The 21,653-nt window shown below is 44.2% G+C and overlaps 1 protein-coding gene across 1 annotated transcript in view; it reads right to left on the reverse strand.

The window, feature by feature from the left end:
* Positions 1-21,653, reverse strand: part of LOC308297663 (poly(ADP-ribose) glycohydrolase-like) — a 116,700-nt gene that overhangs the window by 36,059 nt on the left and 58,988 nt on the right. Inside the window, exons 12-13 of the mRNA XM_080741195.1 lie at positions 20,161-20,236; positions 5,311-5,458 (exon numbers count right to left, since the gene is read on the reverse strand). Of these exons, the coding sequence (XP_080597321.1) occupies positions 5,311-5,458; positions 20,161-20,236 (224 nt within the window). The remainder of the gene's footprint in view (positions 1-5,310; positions 5,459-20,160; positions 20,237-21,653) is intronic.

Consider the following 21,653-nt stretch of genomic DNA (forward strand, 5'->3'; position numbering starts at 1 on the left):
AACAGATCTGGGGCGGGCGGTAGGGGTAGGCTTTGTTATACGAGTATACAAGTAGCTCTCTGGACGATGTCTGCAGACTCTCTGCACTTGATTGATTCTGTTGCTGCCGGATTCACAGCTTTCAAACAAAAAAATCGTCTTGGAAAACCCTTCAGGCATTCATGAGATATAGCAGCCATTATGTGTTCTTCAAATGTAAACTCCGCGATCGCGATCATGCCTAGTAGATAGGAGGTCCAAAAATTATTTTAAAAAAAAGAAATAAATTGGCAGCAGCTGAGACCAGGAATAACTCGGGGTAACTCGTGATAGAGCAGTCAATGAGTTAAACTGAAGGCCTCAAAACGGGACTCCTCAAGCCAACGGGGTGATGATGTCACATCCATGTTTTATTGTTTTCTTTATGAAAGAAATACAGTCTATGATTGAGCCTCGTGTGTATTTTGGGGCTCCATTAATTACTTTCTTCCTCTGTGTGTCTGTGCCCCCCCCTCCCCCCTCCCCCATCCACTCTGAAGGTAAATCCATGGCCATTGATTTTAAACCCGGGGACGGCCCTGCATGTTATCCTTCATTTCTCTCGGGCAGAATTGGCCTATTCTTCACCCTCGCGCTCACTGTGCCCGAGTCAACCTGTTTAAGTGATCCTCCCTCCTTCCTTCCCTCCCTCCCAATCGCTGCCCCCCCCCCCCTCCCCCCACCCCCATTCCAGCCTCCCACCTTCTCTACTTTCTCAGCAGGCCGTGGCCCCCTCCGCTCTGGAAATGCAAACAAATCATTTGAAAGAGGAGCGGGTGTTCACTTTGATTTGCAGTTAAGCAACATGAACCCCTGGCGTTCCCTATTCCCTGCAGCTTGTCATAATGGGTGGACGATTAAGGCGAACATGGCAGATCTACAAGCTTGTGCGAGCTTGAGCAAAGACATTTTTGTGTCGAGGGGAAAAGAAAAGGTACAGACTCCCTGAGCGTCCCTGGTCAACAAGGTATAATAGGGTTTGAGTGGTTATAACATGTCTTGTCTTCACCAGGCCGGAAGGGCGAAGGTTGGGAACTATGTTATTATTGCTCCTGTTCTTCTGTCCGTCCGTTAGTCTGTCCGTCCATCCATGAGCAGCTAATCTCCGGCACCGCTGTGCCGATCGCCGTGGAGATTTTGCACATACACTCCCATTACTGGGATTGTTCAAATTGGCCTCATGGTGGCTCCATAACAGGCCGATTCACGTTTTTGGCCTTGAACGAGTCATACAATCAAAAATAAAATGTTTACCTGGATCCCTTGGCTCATGACGCGGACTCCCCCAACACGGTTTTTGCTACTACCCCGAACAATTTTGTCCAAACTTCTCACAAATCGGTACACACATACACACACATATACACTCATACACACACTATTTCTGGAGTCACGTGATCAAGATGTATCAGTCAAACTTCTCACATTCCATTCCAACTGGCTATGACTGACTTCTCAAGACTTTGGAACCCGGCCTGGCATAGACCTGCACTCCGAGGAGTGTATTTCTCTAGTTTTACATTTTCAAATCGAGTGTGTGCACATGGTTGTTCTTTCATTTGTATTCCCTTCATAACTTCCCAAATATTCATGATGATCGGCACTCTGTAATGTAAAGTCTAATTTATGTGTTGTCACCAGGGGTCATCGCCATGCTGGCTTGTGGGGGACATTATTTTAAAAATATATATTTTTTGCCACAAACTTACAAAATGAGTAGACAAAAACCCATACTGTATAAAGATATCCCTAAATGACAATTACAGATCAGTAACTCTGAGAGTGTACAAATGGTCTCATTTTGTACACACTCAGAGTTATGGGGGTCCTTGAAAATAAAATGTTTGAGAACGACTGTACCAGTGGACTCATATTGTGCCATTCATAGTAAGTAAATCAGAGTCATACATATTCTGAAGATAACCTGGAGACTGACATTCAGTAACTGGGCCTCATGATCAAAATAAGAACATTATAATGGTGTGTAAAAACTAAATCAAAAGTTTGCCACGGACAAGGCTAAGTCTTTTCCACGGACACATTTGTCCGTGTACGACGGTCTCTCTCGCTTAACAAAATAGACATAGTCGAAAACAGACAATCTACAAGCTCCCCAACTCATCCATATCGGCTGTTTTCCGACTCGCAACCAGGGACGTGCTGGCCATTGGGAAAAGCGGGACAACTCCCGAACGGCCGGTTCATTCCCGGCCGGACCAGGCCGGCCATTAGGAAAAAATAAAATGTCTGCATGCCATCGTTCCATTTTGGGGGCTGGGTGGCCAACAAAGTAGATCGGCACTGTCGGGCAGAAACCACATATCAAATTTGTAGTTTTTTACGCAAAGCAAAGCCCTGCTTCATCATTCAAGGCCGTCGCACAAAAGTAGTGAAAACAGCAGATCTACAAGCACACAACGCCTCGCGGTGCGAGGCGTTGTGTGCTTGTAGATCGGCTGTTTTCACTAGTTTAAATCATTTTTTAAATGATAAATACAAAACTAATGGTTTTGGACATACAAGGTTTCCACCCGACAACGACGAAATATAACTCATGTAATTGGCCACTTGCTTCAGTGGCTTGTCACTTGTCATGATCTGAAATGGCAAATCTTTGAGTAGCAGCAGCGCTATAGAGAGAGATCTTTCTCTATAGCGCGCAATGAGGGCCTCTCCAACTCTTTTTCCCAGGCTGAATCAGTGGCCCAGCATGTCCCTGCTCACAACACCGCCGCGCGATGAAGTCTGAAACAGGCTTAATTCCCTCTCCTCCTGTGGCCTCGTCTCTGAGGTCATTTCCTCTGACATGGCGGTGTGGTGGAAGAAGTGCTCTCACTTTGAATATAGATTCATTAATCAGCCTCTCTGTGGCGGCTGTGGCTTCCTTCTCTTAACAAGCCTATCAAAGTAAATAATTCATGCAGGCTGACACCACACGACGCGCCAATCAGCACGTTCAGCTTTTTGGTACAGAAGTACTCGAGAGGCCAGTCTCGGACGTCAGTCAGTACAGTAGTACTGTGTGTGTCTGTCCATATCGGTATTCGGTACTTAGCGTTTCTCGGGTTGTGTGGGTTAAATAGGTTCTCTCACAGTAAATGTATCAATACCACAATGTAGAAATACTCTTGTTATAAGTACAAGTCCTGTATTCAAGATTTTTACTTGAGTAAAAGTACAAAGATATTGCCACCGAAATACAGGAATTTATCTTGAAAGTATTGGACAAATTTGAAATTTGGAAATCTTCTCTTCTGTGGGGCCTCTGGCACAACACATTTTCAGATGTGGGGTCCACGACCAACTATATATCTCAATATAGTCCTTGGCACACAAAAGTTTGAGAACTACTGCTTCGGAGACAGGAGATCAAGAGGGGGAGAGAGAGAGAGAGAGACAGACAGACAGACAGACAGACAGACAGACAGACAGACAGACAAACAGACACAGAGTTTAGCCCCTGCTCCACTATGGGGCCTAACCAGAACTAGAACCAGAACTTTCCAGAAACAAGAACTTTCAAGGACCCATGAAGTTCAGGGACCAAGTTCTGCTTACGTTTCCATACAACCAGACCTAACCGGGATGGTCCCAAAAAAGAGCAGCAGCGCTGCTGGCCCCGCCCATAGGTTCCCTGAACTCAAGTTTAGTACTACATCAAGAGCAGGACCTGAAAAAGATTCCTAGAACCTTGTCTGAAACTGGAAACCAGAACCAACAAAATAGGTTCAGGTTCTGGAAAGGGGCTTGGAGAGGGAGAGAGACAGAGAGAGCAGGTGTCTGGCAAGCCTTCAATCCATCCCCCAGATGAAGGGAGGACAGACAGCCGCACAGCACAGCAGGGGGGGAGGGGACGGAGTCAAATGAAAGAGGAGCAGCAGATGAGGAAGAAAAGTGGAAGAAAAAGAGATGAAACGACGTGACAGACCGACCAGCAACAGGGGGGTAACAGGTAGCAGGTACACTGCACACAGGTATTGTTAGTGATGGAAAAAGTACCTAAGTTAAAGTATCACTACTGCTGAAATACTCTGTTAAAAGTCCAGGATTCAAAATTTACTTGCGTAAAAGTACAAACGTATTGGTATCGAAATGTACTTAAAGTACCAAAAGTCCCAGTTCGATCCCGGGCTCCCCCAGAGTTAGCGTCGTAGTGTCCTTGAGCAAGACGCTGAAACCCTAATTGCTCCAGATGCGCTGGTTGATGCCTTGCATGGTTTACTCCGCCATCGTTGTATGAATATGTGTGTGTGAGAATCTGTGAATGTAATGCATGCACAATATGTGTAAAGCACTTTGGAATAAAGCACTATACAAATGCACCATTTACCATTTACGGAGGCTTGGGTAACTCAGACGTGTCTCTGTTAAAGCAGGGGTTCCCAAACAATTTTGTCTCAGGGCACCCCGTACATTTTTTTTTAAATCCGAGGCACCCCTACATTATAATTTTCACTCCCAGCACCTTATATTTATAGCATATCGTCGTTGTCGGGTGGAAACCTTGTATGTCCAAAACCATTAGTTTTGTATTTAACATCTATAAAATGTACTAAACTAGTGAAAACAGCCGATCTACAAGCACACAACGCCTCGCATCGTGTGCTTGTAGATCGGCTGTTTTCACTAGTTTTGTCCAACAGAGGTTTCTGCCTGACAGTGGGATATTTTAGTGATTATGTTGCGAGGAAAACATTGAGATAATAGCCATTTTGGTTAGAACTGACTGAAAATAACGTACTTCAAGTATAAAATGATACTAAATATTTTTTTCAAGTGTCCAAATAAATTCCAAATATTATCAAATGATCTCGCGGCACCCCTGGACTGCCGTCGCCGTCACCCACTTTGAAAACCTCTGTGTTAAAGGACCGCTTCATCCATTTTCAACCTAACTTCATATACTGTAATTAGTCCTCCCTAATTATAATAGGTTAGTCTCAGAGGAGGGCTTTGTACACTACAGTTCAGAAACCTGCCTACCAGTGTCAAATAATTATAGAAAACAAACTATATATATACTGTATATACAAAATGTACCCACTGTTTGGGAAAGACTTATCTTGATAGCCTTTGACAAATTTGGTTTCCAGCAGAAGTTATTTGTGCGACTACAAAAGGTGAAACGGAGGTACAAAGAGCTTCCGACTGTCGGACGGAAGCGTTCGGGAATTGTGCGAGCCCACAAGTCTGGTCTGGAGAGACCATTGTGTGTGTGTGTGTGTGTGTGTGTGTGTGTGTGTGTGTGTGTGTGTGTGTGTGTGTGTGTGTGTGTGTGTGTGCGTGTGTTACCCGTGATAATGAGGCACTCGTTGAACTCCAAGGCTTCTGTGAAGAGGCGAGAGATGATGAGCTCTGGGTTGATGAGGAAGCGGATCTCCTCCTGGACCAAGCCCAGTCCTGTTACTCCTCCACCTACCAGCCTGTTGGCGAAGTCCACCTGGAGGACACGCACACGCAGGCACGCACGCACACACACACACACACACACACACACACACAAACACACCAGTGTTAATTTCGCCGACTAAAACTATGACGGAAAATGCTTGTCGACTGCGTTTTTTTCACTGACGAAAACTAAATAAAAACCATGCTGTGATGACTAAAACTAAGACAAAATATATTGACAATTCCATCAACAAAATAAAAACTGGACTAAAACGTTAGGGAGGGACTAGTGGAGAAGAGAGTCATTTTATGTTTGGTTGCTCTCAGCCGATCTACAAGCTCACAACGCGTCGCGCTGCGACGTGTTGTGAGCTTGTAGATTGGCTATTTTCAGCACACAACCAAGTGTAAAATCAGTCATTACGATGCCATCAAGGCTTGCCAAAATACATTTTAGTTGACTAAATCAACTGTAGATTTAGGTGCCTAAAAACATCTGATATTTAGTCGACTAAAATTAGACTGAAACTAAAACTTTTCAGGTGACTAAATTAAATGACATTTTATTCAAAATACTATGACTAAAACTAAATCAAAACAACATTGACACACACACACACACACACACACACACACACACACACACACACACACACACACACACACACACACACACACACACACACACACACACACACACACACACACACACACACACACACACACACACACACACACACACACACACACACACACACACACGTGTGTATTTCTACAAAGGACTTCAAAATCTTAGGACAGCATTGAAAAGTGGCAGAAAGTGCCAGAAAACTACAGAGAAATTGCAGATCTAAAAGCTCTTTTAGATGGGTATGCAACCAAGTATAAATGAGGCATTAACTCCAATCCTAACCCCTAAATCTAACCTATAAATGCCTAATCCTAGCTGACCCCAACCTGGGACTTTTCCTAATTGTAACCACATAAAACAAACATTTTTCTTGTACTCACAATGTCATATTCTAACGTTATGTCATAATTGTTGTGTCATATTGTCATTATTGTTGTGGGGACATTTGGTCCTCGTAAGTGTAGGGATACAATTTCACACACACACACACACACACACACACACACACACACACACACACACACACACATTAATTAAGTGACATTTCATAAAACACTTTTCAGACTGTTCTGTTAGGTCCAGATCAACAACAACTGCCAACTGCCTGCCAGCCAGTCGGCTCGCAGAACCAACCAACCGACCAAACCAAACAGAAAATAACGAGCGAGAGAGAAAGGACACCTTCTCTACAGTTCTGTGTTCGTTGTTAATTTCTTCCTGTTGACAGCTCTCTCCCGAGGCTCCGAAAAACATCCCGTGACAGTCCAGTGGGACGTGAGACTAATGCCCACAATAGTCAGTGTATTATGCCAGTGGATCAGTCAGTGCCCACTAGAACAGTTACTGTATTTCATATCGAGGTCCATTATTTATTCAGCATTTGAGGCACACGGACCATGGATCATTCTGTACCATTTCCCATATTCCCTCCTGATTGCCTACCATTGCCTTCTAAAGTTTGTATATGCGACCTGATGGTCGCTTATCTCCCGATTAGGGAGTCTTACTGATGTGGTACCAATAAAAGAGATAACAAGCACACGTTGCTCAAAATTCTTCTACATTCTCTAATTGTGTAAACTTCTTGTAAATTAAATGAATTTTCATTTTTCCTATTTATATGTTTATTTTTTATTTATTTTTTTGGTGTCCCACTAGCACATTCTATCCTCACAAAGTCCTATTTCTGACCATTGTGTTTTTTTTTTTTTTTTTTGTTTTTTGGTTTATGGGCAGATCTATGTAAGCAGGTCTCAGAACGGGCTGTCTGATTTTAGGTCCGATTGTGACATCACAATTGGGACCTACTGCTACTGCTGTGCTGAGTGGGGGTTGGGGAGGGGTGGGCAGGCCTGAGAAGGAGGCAGGAGGAGCTGGGAGAGGGTTGGGGAGGGGTGGGTAGGCCTGAGAAGGAGGCAGGAGGACCTGGGAGAGGGTTGGGGGAGAGGAGTGTGGGGCCAAAACTGTCTCAATAGCACAGTCCTCCCACTCAGGACAAGGTGGAACTGTAGCTGAAAATGCTCTGAAAGCCAGGCAGAAATGACAGGAGCTCTGTACTCAGGAGTGGTAATTTAGCCTCAAACCTTTTGAAAAACGTTTTTGGGACACAAACAATGTTATATAAATGCATGGTGTAGAACCTTTAAAGAAGTCGTGAAAATACCAGATCTATAAGCTCAAAACGTGGCATGAAGCCACACGTTTGTGAACTTGTAGATCTGCTATTTTCACTAGTTTGGGTCCCAGGCAACATCAAATTTCTCTTTTGGGTCTTGAGCTAAAATGTTTGGGAACGACTGCACTAGAAAATCTCCAAAGTGCTGGCGGTCGGCCCACCCATCTGACCACTTAACATAGCGTGCGTTTTCAGAGCAGGTTTATTTTCATGATCAATCAATCCGTTGTGTTCTGGCCTGGATCAATATACTTTGAGTTCCTATTTATCCCAATTAAAAGTCATTTCTCAAGGTTTTAAAGAAAGCAAACAATGAAGGTTTTGTTTTGTTTGTATTTTTTAGATTATTAACCTATTGTGACTGTGTGCACATTACACGCCTAATGTTTTGCTTAAACTAGGGTGACCAGACGTCCCGTTTTACCCGGGACAGTCCCGTTTTCAAGCTGCGTGTCCCGGTGTCCCGACACATATCTCTGAAACACTAATATGTCCCGGTTTTCAACATTCACTGCAAAATTGTCCCGGTTTTCGGCAGAATTAAAATAATAGTATCTGTTTTCAGTGGTTGCATAGACATTTATCATGTTCTTTTCATGAAAACATGCTCACCTAACCAATCAGAAAAAAGGAACAAATTCATTGCGTGTCTGAATTCAAACGCTGAGGCTGTTTGTCAATCACTCACTGCCTGTTTGCAACCCTGCGGTGCGTGTGTGCGCGTGCACGAACGTTAGAGAATGGGCACGCACGTGCGCGGTAACGTGCGCATTGCTTAGGGTCCCAGTTTTAGGCAACAGTGTTTTGCGTCCCGGTTTGAGTGGCTGAAAATATGGTCACCCTAGCTTAAACTATTGAAAAATAGCAGACATACAAGCTCATAGCACGGCACAGAGTGCCGCGCTGCGAGCTTGTAGATCTGCTATTTTTGAAAAATGTCTCCTAAATCCTTCTAAGGTTTTTTGAAAAACCTATGTTTCTATGTCAGTGGTGTTCAAACTTTTTCATGTCAAGGACCACCAAAATGATATGTATTTGGCCACGGACCCCCATCTCAAAATATTTACTTTTAACTCTTAGCCAGCCAAATCGCCTTCCATCGCCATTTTGAGGAGGGTGAGGCAGCCAGATCGCCAAACGTCGCCTTGGGGATCATTTTCTGATCATTTTGGTATTTTTTTGACATTTTTTGAGCTATAAATGACCTTTCTAGCTTAATTTTAGTCTAAAGTTACATATTCGAAGGAAGTGACATCATCGATGACGTAACCCGGAAGTCGTTCGGCCATAACATAGAATGGGCCTTTTTACAGCATTGAATGTTGACGTTTTTCTTATCAAACTTTACCATATTTAGACCGATTTTCATTCGGAAAAAAATGGCTGGACTGACAGATTGGTCACTCAAGAGCAAAAACGAGTGTAAATGGCGTGCGCACGACGTTCGGATCGTGTTTTATAGCTCCCGTTCGGCGGACCGGGAGACATAATGGCCGCCAATGGGCGCCGCCATTATGGGTCTACTGCTGTCCACTCGCTAGTCCAGACTCTAGGAGATTATCGTTGGGCACACTCTAGTGGATAGTACTAGTACTACATTCTACAACAATATGATCCCTGTTGGGTTAGATTAAAGCTAACTTGGAAATTAATAAAATTCCTGGCAGTATAGGCGCACAAGCCTATTGTAAATGGCTAAGAATGAGCTAGGGACCCCCAAAGCAACATTTGAGTTACAAATGTTCGCTTAAAAATATATATATATTCAAAGATTCACACACATTTTCACGACTTTTCAAAAATAGCTAAAGTATAAAATAATTAAGGCCCCTCCACCTTGGGCCCTAGTAACTCAGTCCCACTTTCCCCCCCTTGTGACGCCCCTGGGGTTAAGTGGTTCAAAGGGTTGACACACTTCTGCCCTTTGCCCCTGTTCAGTTGAACCCAGGAGAATGTATAGCAGCAGGTTTGGAGCCGCTGTAACCTCCCCTGATTTAGACGAACGACTCTATTAACGAGCACTAATTAGCTGCCACCCACGGTGGCCGTTTAACACAGATGAATGTCTAAAGGACCACAAGGCTTCCTCTTCCGTCTGCACACAATCAAATCAGCGTGTTGTTATTAGCAAAACAACACTGAAATCACTGTATGCTAAAAAGAAGAAAAAACAGAAAATGTGCATTCATCTGTCATAATATCTGATTCAATAGAGTACTACAATAGAGTGTGCAACAGTTAACTGGGCAATTTGTTTTAATCGATTACGGAATTTAAAAAAATCGATTGTAATACAATACATTTTAAAAACTATAACGTTTAAAGGAGCTATAGTCAACTTTTTCTTGAAAAACGGATGCTAAAATAAAAATAATGTTTCGAAAATATTTTATAAAAAAATAAGCTTCATATATGTGTTTCAATTAAAAAATGACCACAAAAAGCGTAAAATAATGATAAAATAATCATTTTGGCCCTTTGTTTACATTTACAGGGCCCGTACTTTGTTTACATCCTAGTCTGTAGACTAGGATGTACACCTACAATGAAAAAGTTGACTATAGCTCCTTTAAACTAAGGGTTAGGGTTCCCAAACCTTTTGGGCCGTGACACCCCAAAATAATCATATTTGAACTGGGGACCCCCCCTACCCTGACACGCACAATCGCACATGGAATTGTAAGATTGTAGATCTGCTATTTTCACAATGACTATCTCTTTCTTACGTAATATTTGACAATGTGGCACTTTTGAGTTATTTTTACTTTACTCTACATCTTGGATCCACATATTGTACTTTTACTCCACTACATTTATTTGAAAACTTTAGTTACAGTAAGGGCAACTGCCGTGTATGTGCATGTGCGCACACAAGGGGCGTGTTCCGCCCACCCAACAACCAACAAAACAACCACAAACTTACAACACCAGAGGCAGCGCCACAGATCACGTTCAACCCAGAGTCAGCTCAAACAAAGGGTCAAACTCGTTCTCCTGCTATACTACCAAAATGTGGAACGCCTTACCGAAGGCCTTAAAGGAGTGTAAATCCCTAACATCCTTTAAAATCGCCCTGAAAAACCACTTACTAGCGGCAGCCGCTCGTAACTGGTAAAAATCAACCTAGCACAGCCTTACCCTCCCCCTGACCCTTCTATTGTAAATATCTACTGTATATATATTTTTTGCACTGTTCTTTTTTTCGGACTATCTACTGCATAGTACTGTGTTCTATCCGTCTGTCATTCAATGTTATATGAGATACTTAAATGGTTTCCTGTGTAAATAAGCCGAAAAGCTTACTGGGATCTCCTTTTAGTTGACCTTGTACCAGTGAACTGTACTGTCATGAAACTGTACCTTTTTCTATGCAAACTTCTAATAAAGTCATCAATCAATCAATCAATCAATCAATCAAACTCATGCTTGCTGGCCTGAATGTGAAAGCCCAACTGGGGGAGTGCCGTGACAAAGAGAGCACTTTAAAACATGGTGTCCCTGTTGCATATCAATGGAGCGGTGCTTACTGCTGCTAATGAGGCAGCAGGGCAGACAATAGCATGACTTTAGGAAGTGAGACGCCAACACAGACCAGCACACTCCGCCTGCTCCTAAACGGTGCCGTCAAACTGCCAGCCAGCGACGGATTGACCCCGCGAGACCCGCTCCCTCCTCGTCAGATATTCATCCATGAATATCTGAACATCTCTCTGTTCTGACTAACTACGCGTGTGTGTGTACCATTCATGACTATCATCCATCCATCCGTCCATCCATCTGTTTGTCTTGGTAAAGACAGGTGTGTGTGTGTGTGTGTGTGTGTGTGTGTGTGTGTGTGTGTGTGTGTGTGTGTGTGTGTGTGTGTGTGTGTGTGTGTGTGTGTGTGTGTGTGTGTGTGCGTGCGTGCGTGTGTGTGTGTGTAATGTATATATCTCCATATATGGGCATAAAAGTGAGAAGGACTGAATTCGTTTGCAAGTGTGACTCATGAAAACCACACTGGTTATCATGAGACTGACACAATAATAGTCCAGATATGGGCTTAATTCAGCAGCGAAGTGTGATGTCACTTCCGTGAAATGGCGTGAAATGTCGCCCTCTACGGGGTTCATGCTGGTATTGTTTTGTATTCAAATCGCCATTGAGGAATTTGCGATCACCGCATATAAGAACTGTGTTAAAAATATAAACACACCATGTGCGCGGACATGCTCTCAGCGACAGTCTGTCCCAGACACGAGTGTCTCTCTGTAGTTTCCAACATTTAGGACAGCGTTGATTACATTTTCTCTGACAACAGGCTATATCAGATATGAATGAATATCATAAACTATGCAGAACTCCCCCGCTGACAGAAACGCGCACATGGTGTGTTTATTTTTTTAACACAGTCCTTATATGCGGCAATCGCAAATTTCCCAATGGTGATTTGAATACAAAACAATACCAGCATGAACCCCCTAGAGGGCGTCATTACGCACAAATGACGACATGGCTTCGTTTCTCTATATTGATGGCATCAAGGCATCTCCATATATAGGCATAAAAGGACCAAAGGCCATATATGGAGCGTGACATGAGGCGTGACTGACTGACTCATTGACATGAGGTTTTGATACTAACTGTAAGACCAATGTACTGGTCCTCACAAGAGAAGGTTGGGGTTTAGGTTCAGGATCAGACATTTAGAAGTTAGGATCAGCAATTACAGATACAGTATAGTACAGGGTTCCCCAATTAGTTTTCCCCAAGGGCCGAATCATGTCTAGGGTACCAAGCCGAGGGCCACAACAATGCAGGGGGCGACGGTGGCGTTCCTGCTTCTGCAGTGACTGCTTCAGTTCAGACATTGTGGTGAGAATCTTGTATGTCCAAAACCATTCGTTTTGCATTTATCATTTTAAAAATTATGTAAACTAGTGAAAACAGACGATCTACAAGCACACAACGCCTCGCGGTGCGAGGCGTTGTGTGCTTGTAGATCGGCTGTTTTCACTTCTTTTGTGCGACGGCCTTGTGTGATTTGCGAAAGAACGTACAAATTTGGAGATACAAGATTTCCACCCGACAATGCTCTTATACCACCATTATTACTGGGGTTGGTGGGGGCCAGACAGTAGCCCCCGCGGGCCGCAAATGGTCCGCGGGCCGCCTATTGGGGAACCCTGGTATAGTACGTGCTGTCATCGTCAGTAGGACAAAGTCTACAATATTTGTGTAAAAACAAAAGAAGGTACCTTGTGTATAAGAAAGAGAAGAAAAAATGATGTCAAACCCTTCATGGCATGTTTGACATACCTTGACAGATGAGTTTTCATTGTGACAAATAGGAAGTTAAAAGTATATTGATCCCAGCCAGAACAACACACTCCATTGATTGAGTACTAAAGTGAACATGCTCTGAAAACGCATGCGGCCCACCCATTCTGACCACTTAACAAGGCAGCTGTTAAGTGGCCAGATGGGAGGACCATGAGGTGGGGGGCGCTTTGGAGATAGGGGTGGGCAATTATGGAAAAATACAATATCACGTTATTTTTCCAAGCTGTATCACGATACACAATATCATCACGATTCTTTTTCACGTTGGTCTTTATGGTTATTTTTCCAAGTTACTTGACAAAAACTGGACTCTCTGGGTTCCTTTTGGGAGGTCTAAATTGAACTTTACAAGTATGTAACTCTGACAGTATACAAATGAAACCAAATGGTTAAGGGGAGACCTTGACATTTTAAAGTTTGAGAACTACTGATTCAGACAAAAATGCAGGTTTAACTTAACTCTTTCAATGCCACCTTTTCACCACTAGAGGGCGCCCAATGGCCATAGAATCCTACATAGACAAGCGCTGGTATATGCACAAGCCGTGCGCAGCCATGACTCGCCTGAACACTTTCCTTTGTGCAAGTACAGGAACAGGATGAAGTTAGCTTGAAGTTAGCTATTGGCTACCAAGCATTTTAGAAGCCCTATTTTCGGCGATTTAGCCATGATTAAACCTTGCACACCTCATGGATATGCATGGAACAGAGAAAATTAGCTCTAAAGGTCCTGGATTGCATTGGAGTGGATGGTAAATATCGGTGGCGCGACGCTCTCGCGGGCCGTGTAAACAGATTCGGGATCGGCACCCTGATAAGGACAAATAAAGCCGAACTAGTTTGGGATTGGCACAGTAAGAGTTAAATGCTGCAACTAATCTCTGTATTAACGATTACACAGGATTTCTTATAAGGCTCCATCAATTGTATTACAATATATACGATACCTCTGAAAAGGCATATCGTGGAGACATTGTATCGTCTCAACGATAATTATCACCATATCGCCCACCAGTATTTGGAGATTATCAAGTGGACCCTGACCCAGAAAAGGCTGAGAGACCAACCGGCCTTAAAAGAGATACTTTACCCCCCAAATGACTTTTTTACTATCAATTACTCACCCCAAGGAGACTTGAATTAATGTATATTATTTCGTTTTTTCTCGCATTCCTAAGACAATAATTTGAGGAGACTCTTTGTGTCTCCATAGGGAACGAAGCAGGTTCTTTGCGTCTCCATAGGGAACCACTGCTGGGCATCAAATTATGAGGTGAACTATTCCTTTAATACTTATCAAACACTGAAATCAAAGCGGTCCGTCTATCATCCATCCATCTCCATTTTTATTTGTGCAAATGCAGCTGTGGCCAAACAGATAAATGATGTCCACTGGCGCCCAGATAAAGGGCGCCAGTGGCTCAGTAGGTAGAATGGGTGCTTGAGAATCGGTAGGTTCCCGGTCTGATTCCCGGGCCCGTGTTACTGTCCAAGTGTCCATGAGCAACAAGGCAACGACACTGAACCCCTAAGTGCTCCTGATGAGCACATTGGTGCCTTGCATGGTTACCTCTTCCGTTGGTGTGTGTGTGTGTGTGTGTGTGTGTGTGTGTGTGTGTGTGTGTGTGTGTGTGTGTGTGTGTGTGTGGGCTTGCAAAGCTATCTTTGTGGGGACCTCATGTCCCCACAAAGATAGTACAATCCAGGGAAAAAACCATGTGGGGATAAATTAATACGTCCCCACAAGGTCTTTAGGGGTTAGGTTAAGGGTTAGGGTTTAGGGTTAGGGTTAAAATGAATGGAATGTCCCCACAAAGATAGTAGACTATGTGTAATGTCCCCACAAAGTAGCAATTGCAAACCTGTGTGTGTGTGTGTGTGTGTGTGTGTGTGTGTGTGTGTGTGTGTGTGTGTGTGTGTGTGTGTGTGTGTGTGTGTGTGTGTGTGTGTGTGTGTGCGTGCGTGCGTGCGTGCGTGCGTGCGTGCGTGCGTGCGTTTGAATGAGTGAATGTAAAGCACATTGTAAAGGGCTTTGGATAAAGGCACTATATAAATAAATAGACCTTTTAAAAAGGCAGATGAGACCCTGTGTCAGCATCGTCTCCCTCTCAGCTCTCGTAGGTCAAACACGCTCTCATCTGTGCTCGTCTGACCTCTCCGACAACTAGTAAGCGTGTGTGTGTGTATATATATATATTATATATATATATATATATATATATACCGTATATATCGTCGTTGTCGGGTGGAAACCTCGTATCTCCAAGTTTCAAATGTGTACATTCTTTAGCAAAGTAAAGCCCTGCTTCATCATACAAGGCCGTCGCACAAAAGTAGTTAAAACAGAAGATCTACAAGCGCGGTGCGAGGCGTTGTGTGCTTGTAGATCGGCTGTTTTCACTAGTTTAAATCATTTTTAAAATGATAAATGCAAAAAGAACAGTTTTGGACATACAAGGCTTTATACTTCTGGCCTCTATCTGTGTGCGGTGCATCGCTCCATCCCCTCTAGAGTGTTTGTTTTCCCTTTCGGCTGACAGCTGACGGGCCTCACACAGGGGGGTAGATCAGCTCAGAGGGGGGTCTAGGGTGGAAGTCAAGACACTGGATGAGGTGAGAAGGGGGGGGGTGCATGCAGAGGAGCGAGCTGAGGGGACGTCTCCCGGGGGCAATCTGTCGGGGATTGGGGGGGGGGAGCACCCGAGCTGGCAGTTTGACGGCACCGTTTAGGAGACGGGACTTTCTGTCATTCTGTCATGGGGGGGGGGGTCTGATTAGAGGAGGGGGTGGGGGTTGAGGTTAGGGGGTGAAGGACTTTAAAGGAAGTGACGAGATGAGCGATTTGGCTAATAGACACGGCAGATGCTGCAGATGAGCGGTTTTCCAAAGAGTCCCCCGCACCACCAACCCCATCCCCCATCCCGTGTCAGTATCGTCATGGGCCTCGGATACGCACGGCTGCTGTGGGCCAGTAAGCACAAATAAACCCCTCGCCCCTCCTGACAGTCTGTTTGACACTCCTATCCACGCTCCAAAAACAAAAACAAAAAGGGGTGAGCAGCGATATCACGTCAAAAGATTTTTTGACATCGACATTTCTTTTCAGGCCAAGGACCACTTAGCTGAGAGAGAAGACGAAGCAGGTGCCCCCACTAACTATTCTATAACATTGTGGTGCAGTTTGACGCGAGACTTTCAAAGCTAGCTCGCCATATTTACTGTAGATCATCGTCTCGAGTTCTGATGTCTGTTGACCGTTGAGTGACTCAAGACCAGCTAGGACGAGTTCCATAACTTTCACTTCAATGAGGTTGAAGGGGAGCACATACTGGACGCAGGCGGCTGCCTAGCGTCGCGTCGCGGTATCGACGCACGCGAAGTGCCGAGCGCTAACCCCAACTGGATGCGGCGCGCTGCAAGCCTGCCACACAGCACATCCATTTCTCCCGGTGGGGAGAACCATGGGAGAACATGTTCACCGCGCGGCAACGCTGGAAAAATAGAACAGCGGCGTATCTGCGCGGCAGGCGAGGCGGCAGACCCACGTCTGACGCCGCCGGTGTGGGTTAGTTCATTGAAAATTATGGGGCCGCATGTTTTGACGCGCCGCTTCCGCGCTGTGTCCGGTGTGTGTTCCCCTTGAGCGAATCGAGACGCCGGTGAATCTGTGCGCAACGGTGGGGGCTTGGGAGTGTGGGGGACACGCACCACTGACTATTGCTGATGATGGAGAGGCGATAGCTTAGCTTTTATGTATCATGTTATGTAATGTAATCTTGCCGATTTAGTAAGAGACTCGTCACCAATTGCAAGATATTTAAACGTTATTTGGGGCCATGATGATATCCTTTTCTTCCCACAACTAGACTAAGGATTTATATTGTCTGTGTTATTGTTTACAACCACAATTATTCACGTGATCGCGGTTCACTAGTTTTTAGTAGGCTATTAGTGTAGGCTTAGAAGCCTTTTCAGAAGTTAATTTAATGTTTTCCATTTAAAGATTTCCTTTATCCTCATCTAATCTCGCGCTAATGCACACAACTGTTTTGCCATGTTTTAAGGCCGTGTAGGCTTTTCAGAAGTTAATTTAATGTTTTCCATTAAATGATTTCCTTTATCGTCATCTTCCGCTAATGCACGCAACTGTTTTCGCCAGGTTTTAAGGTCTTATTTTAGTTGTTTCTCATAAGCTCGCAACCCTCCTTGCCCATCGGCCCCCACCTTTGCGCACAGATTCACCGGGAAATACTCGGTCGCAATCGAGACTGGCCTGGGAGAATTCCTCTCTTTCGGTTGGACGGTTCTCCAGATATGCAGGGGACAGATGGACAAATATGGAGAGATTCCATAGATTTATTAGATATATATAGACCGGTGCCCGTTGGGCAGAATAGACAACATTGGCATCAACAGTAGTTGTGCAAAACTCGTTGTTTCTGTCTGTCTGTCTGTCAGTGTCCCTTTCATGCACCAACATTATAAGGAGATATCTTATCTCTGTCTGTCTGGATCTCTTTTATGCCCATATACTGTATGGTGTTCCCTGTCCAGGCCAGTCTGAGACATCAGTATGACGTTAGAGTACAGACAAACATCAGACAGACAGACAGACAATCGGTAAATTAATAGTTAGAAGATAGGGAGGGATACAGGGGGTCATATCAGACCAGGAGCTCCATCAGCGAGAATGAAAGAGATGGAGAAAGAGAGAGAGATAGAGATAGAGAAAGAACGACAGAGAGGGAGGGGGCAGATGGTTGGGAGAGGGGGAAGGAGAGAGAGAGAGAGAGAGAGAGGGAGAAAGAAGATAGGGAGGGAGTAGGGCAAGCATCCTTTCCACTATACACCAATTCTCTACGCCGAAAATAGACGATCTACGATCTTTGTCAAATGTTCACCAGCGCTGGGATAGTAGTGGGTGCTCAAACTTGGTACACGCTGATGTGGGCAATAACTTTGTTAAAAGCGGGGCAAAAAGCTTTCTTCTTGTATTGTATAAAGCGCTGCCGGTGTACTGGCTGGCTGGCTCTTTACTTAGTTCACCCTCCAGACAGCAGGGGCGTCACAAGGGGGGGAGAAAGTGTTACTGAGTTCTAGGGCCCAAGGTGGAGGGGCCTTAATTATTTCATATACTTTAGCTATTGAAAAATAGCAGATATACAAGCTCACAGCGTGGCACTGAGTGCTGCGCTGAAAGCTTTGAATTATGAATCTTTTAAGCGAACATTTGTAACTAAAATTTTGAGATGGGGGTCTGTGGCCAAAAACATATCATTTTGGGGGTCCTTCACATGAAAAGGTTTGAGCACCACTGACAAAGAAAGATCACAATCTTAAATAGCAGATCTACAAGCTCGCACTGCTATTTGTCAATAGTTAAGGTTCGTACACACAGAGGGCGAATTGGCGAATAGCGAATTAGCGTATTATTCGCCTTTTGTTTAAAACCTTATAAAGTCAATGGAAGCATCCACACCAAACGCGAATTTCGAAAAAGCGAAAAGGCGTCTGTTTTTTATTCGCCCTTGTGTCGAATTAAGCGAACGTTCAAAGGCGAATTCCTCTCTCTCTCTGTATCAAAGTAACCTCACTCTACCCTATTTCAAGAGAGAGAGAGAGAATGGTGGAGGGACCTTCACGTTACATTGAGGCCGAGGGGAACAGTGTCTTTCTCCTTTTCCGTGTCTCGTCTGCGTGGCTGCTTGGGAAAAGTAGCCTACTCGAATGTCTTACTGGTAAAAACATGGTTTATGTGTTTGTTATTGTAGGCTACTTTATATCTGCAAAAAGACTAATGTTTAAAAATAAATCGCTGGGTATTAAATAGCCTACAATAGGATCCGAAATGAGTCGATTAGAAGGAAAGTACTGGAAATTCGACTCAAGTACAAATACCTACAAGTACAGGCTACTCAAGTAAATGTAGGCTACTTTTAGTTACTTTACACTGACTCTTTTTTTACAGACCGAGATCCTTTTATTTCCGAGAGACCCGACCATTTAATCATTATTAAAACCCTCTTTCACTGCAGCCGTGCAGCGTGCGCTGTTAACTGATTGACAGGCAGAAGAAGGCTACCAAGGAATCTATAATATTAAGATCGAAACAAAAGCCAGAGATTAAAAGGAATACTTTTAGGCTATTTTCTAACTACAGAGAGAAAAGTCATGGTTTAACTTGTACGCGGTCGCGGCTGCTATCTCATCATCCTGGCAGCAGGCTACGCATCACGCATGCATTACGCACGCACCAATATCTTTTCCCCCTGCTGTTAAACTGATCCTAGACCAGCATTATCATCTCACTGTTACACAGCCATTCATCTCGCTGCCTCACGGCTAACAGACCATGATCCTAGGTCAGGCCAGCCTAAACACAGCACACACGTTAAACAGCGCGCGCACACACACACATTGATTGATTGCTTTACAGTTTGCATAAAAAGCAGAAAGTACACACACAGTACGGGTCCTCTTGGGTCCTCTCGGGTAATACACATAATGATTGACATGATAAAACACTGACCGACCCTGTCTAGTGTCTACTCTGCCCCCGGCCGGAGCTGAGGGGAGGGGGAACGGAGAACGCGTGTTGTCACTTGTCTCTTCTGTTCTTTTTCTTATTTAATAGGCTAACAACCACGGCCAGGTCTCATCATCACTTGAGGATATAGTTTCCATTGTTTTATTTGTTTCCCTGTCTCCGTTCTCCTCTCTCCTCTCCTTTCTTCTCCTTTCTCCTGTGGCTATGCAGGCAGATATCGCCCCCTCGTTTTTAGACGAATTAAGCGAATATTATACGCATATTCGCGTCGCTTTTTGGTGTGTATGGAAAAGGGCGAATGGCGAATTCTTCGCCTTTTTGGTTCGCTTATTCACGTCGCTTTCGCTAATTCGCCGGTGTGGACAGAGCTTTAAAAGCACAAAATAATGCGTACTAATGCGTCCCCAGTCTAAATGGGTTAAACCCCCTCCCCCTATGAAGAACATTCACGGGGGGCCCCCCAAAGTGAATCCTTGTACCCAGGGCCCAGAATTTGGTGCGACACCACCTGCCAGACAGACAAGTGCAGTGTCAGAGCAAAAATCAATCAATCCATGGGAGTGAGAAGGGTCCTACCTGCAGCATCCCGTATCCGTCATCCTCGATCGTCCCCTCGCAGGTGATATGAAGCCTCTTCAGCAAGGTCTGGGAACTGGGGAACGGGAACAACAATGGGAGGATTGTAATCTTTCCCCCACCAAGGATTGACCCGCATTATGATGGGAGGCATCGGTGTAAAGCAGGGTTCCCCAATTCGTTTTCCCCAAGGTCCGAATTATGCCCAGGGTACCAAGCCGAGGGCCACAGCATTGCAGGGGGGGCGACGGTGGCGTTTCCACTACTCCAGCGACAGTTCACATATCGTCACTCTCAGGCAGAAACCTCGTATCTCTATTTCAAATGTGTACGTTTTTTGGTAAAGCAAAGCCCTGCTTCATCATACAAGATCGTCGCACAAAACTAGTGAAAACAGCAGATCGCGAGGCGTTGTGTGCTTGTAGATCGGCTGTTTTCACTAGTTTAGTACATTTTTTAGATGATAAATACAAAACGAAAGGTTTTGGACATACAAGGTTTCCACCCGATGTAGTGCACATATGAATACTGAATATGGATACAGTATTAAGGCTGATCTGACAGTATGCGGACACAAAGTGTCCTTAATAGATAAAGGAAGGATAGAAGAAATAAAAACAATTGATTGGCGTAATTGCAGGATTTGACAAAGATATTCTCTAACCTCGGAGACCTATAGGAATTATATAGCTGACACGGTTGATTGATTGATCACTGATTTGGGCTCTTTCATGCTCCAGTTTAGTCAATCAAACAAACAATCGTTCCAGCCAATAAAGACAAATTGGATTAACTCGTAATCCGGTTTAGTATATTAATTACTTCATTATCTCGGTCACCGTGGTTTGAAAATATCTTTGTCAAATCCTGCAATTACGCCAATCAATTGTTTTTATTTCTTCTATCCTTCCTTTATCTATTAAGGACACTTTGTGTCCGCATACTGTCAGATCAGCCAGTCGTTTTCATTTCGTCTGGACCATCTGACGAAAAACGCTTTAGCCATAACTCAGAAGGAACTCATCTCTCTCGCTCATTTGTCCAACTTCCATCAAAACACGCACGCTTGGCTGTGCATGAGTTTTGACAAACACTGGACCTACAGTACATCTTTGCTATTTGATTACCTGTTTTCAAACTTTTCCCCGTCAGGCCAAGGCACCTCCCTGACTCCAGTCATAAACAAAACTACAGAAAGGAGAGACAATAAAACTGTCTCTCCAGTCCTGCGTCCTTTACACACAGGCCTGTAAGTTTATGACAGTGAGGGCTATATGGTCTGCTTGCATGCTGAGCATTGTCCAGCCATTTGCACTAGATTTGTTTTAACAGTGAGTAATCTACATAGCAAACACACTGTAGTGAGTTTGTTCCATCAGTTAGCTAGAAGCAGTATTTCATTTTCTTTAAGCGTCTGACCAACCAGTGTTCTGCCCAACACTGGTAAGCGATCATTGTTTCTGAGTTTGTAGTTCTTTTCCCCAAAACTGTAC

This window comes from Nannobrachium achirus (assembly GCF_963921795.1).
Source record: "Nannobrachium achirus genome assembly, chromosome: 13".
Classification (NCBI taxonomy): Eukaryota; Metazoa; Chordata; class Actinopteri; order Myctophiformes; family Myctophidae; genus Nannobrachium; species Nannobrachium achirus.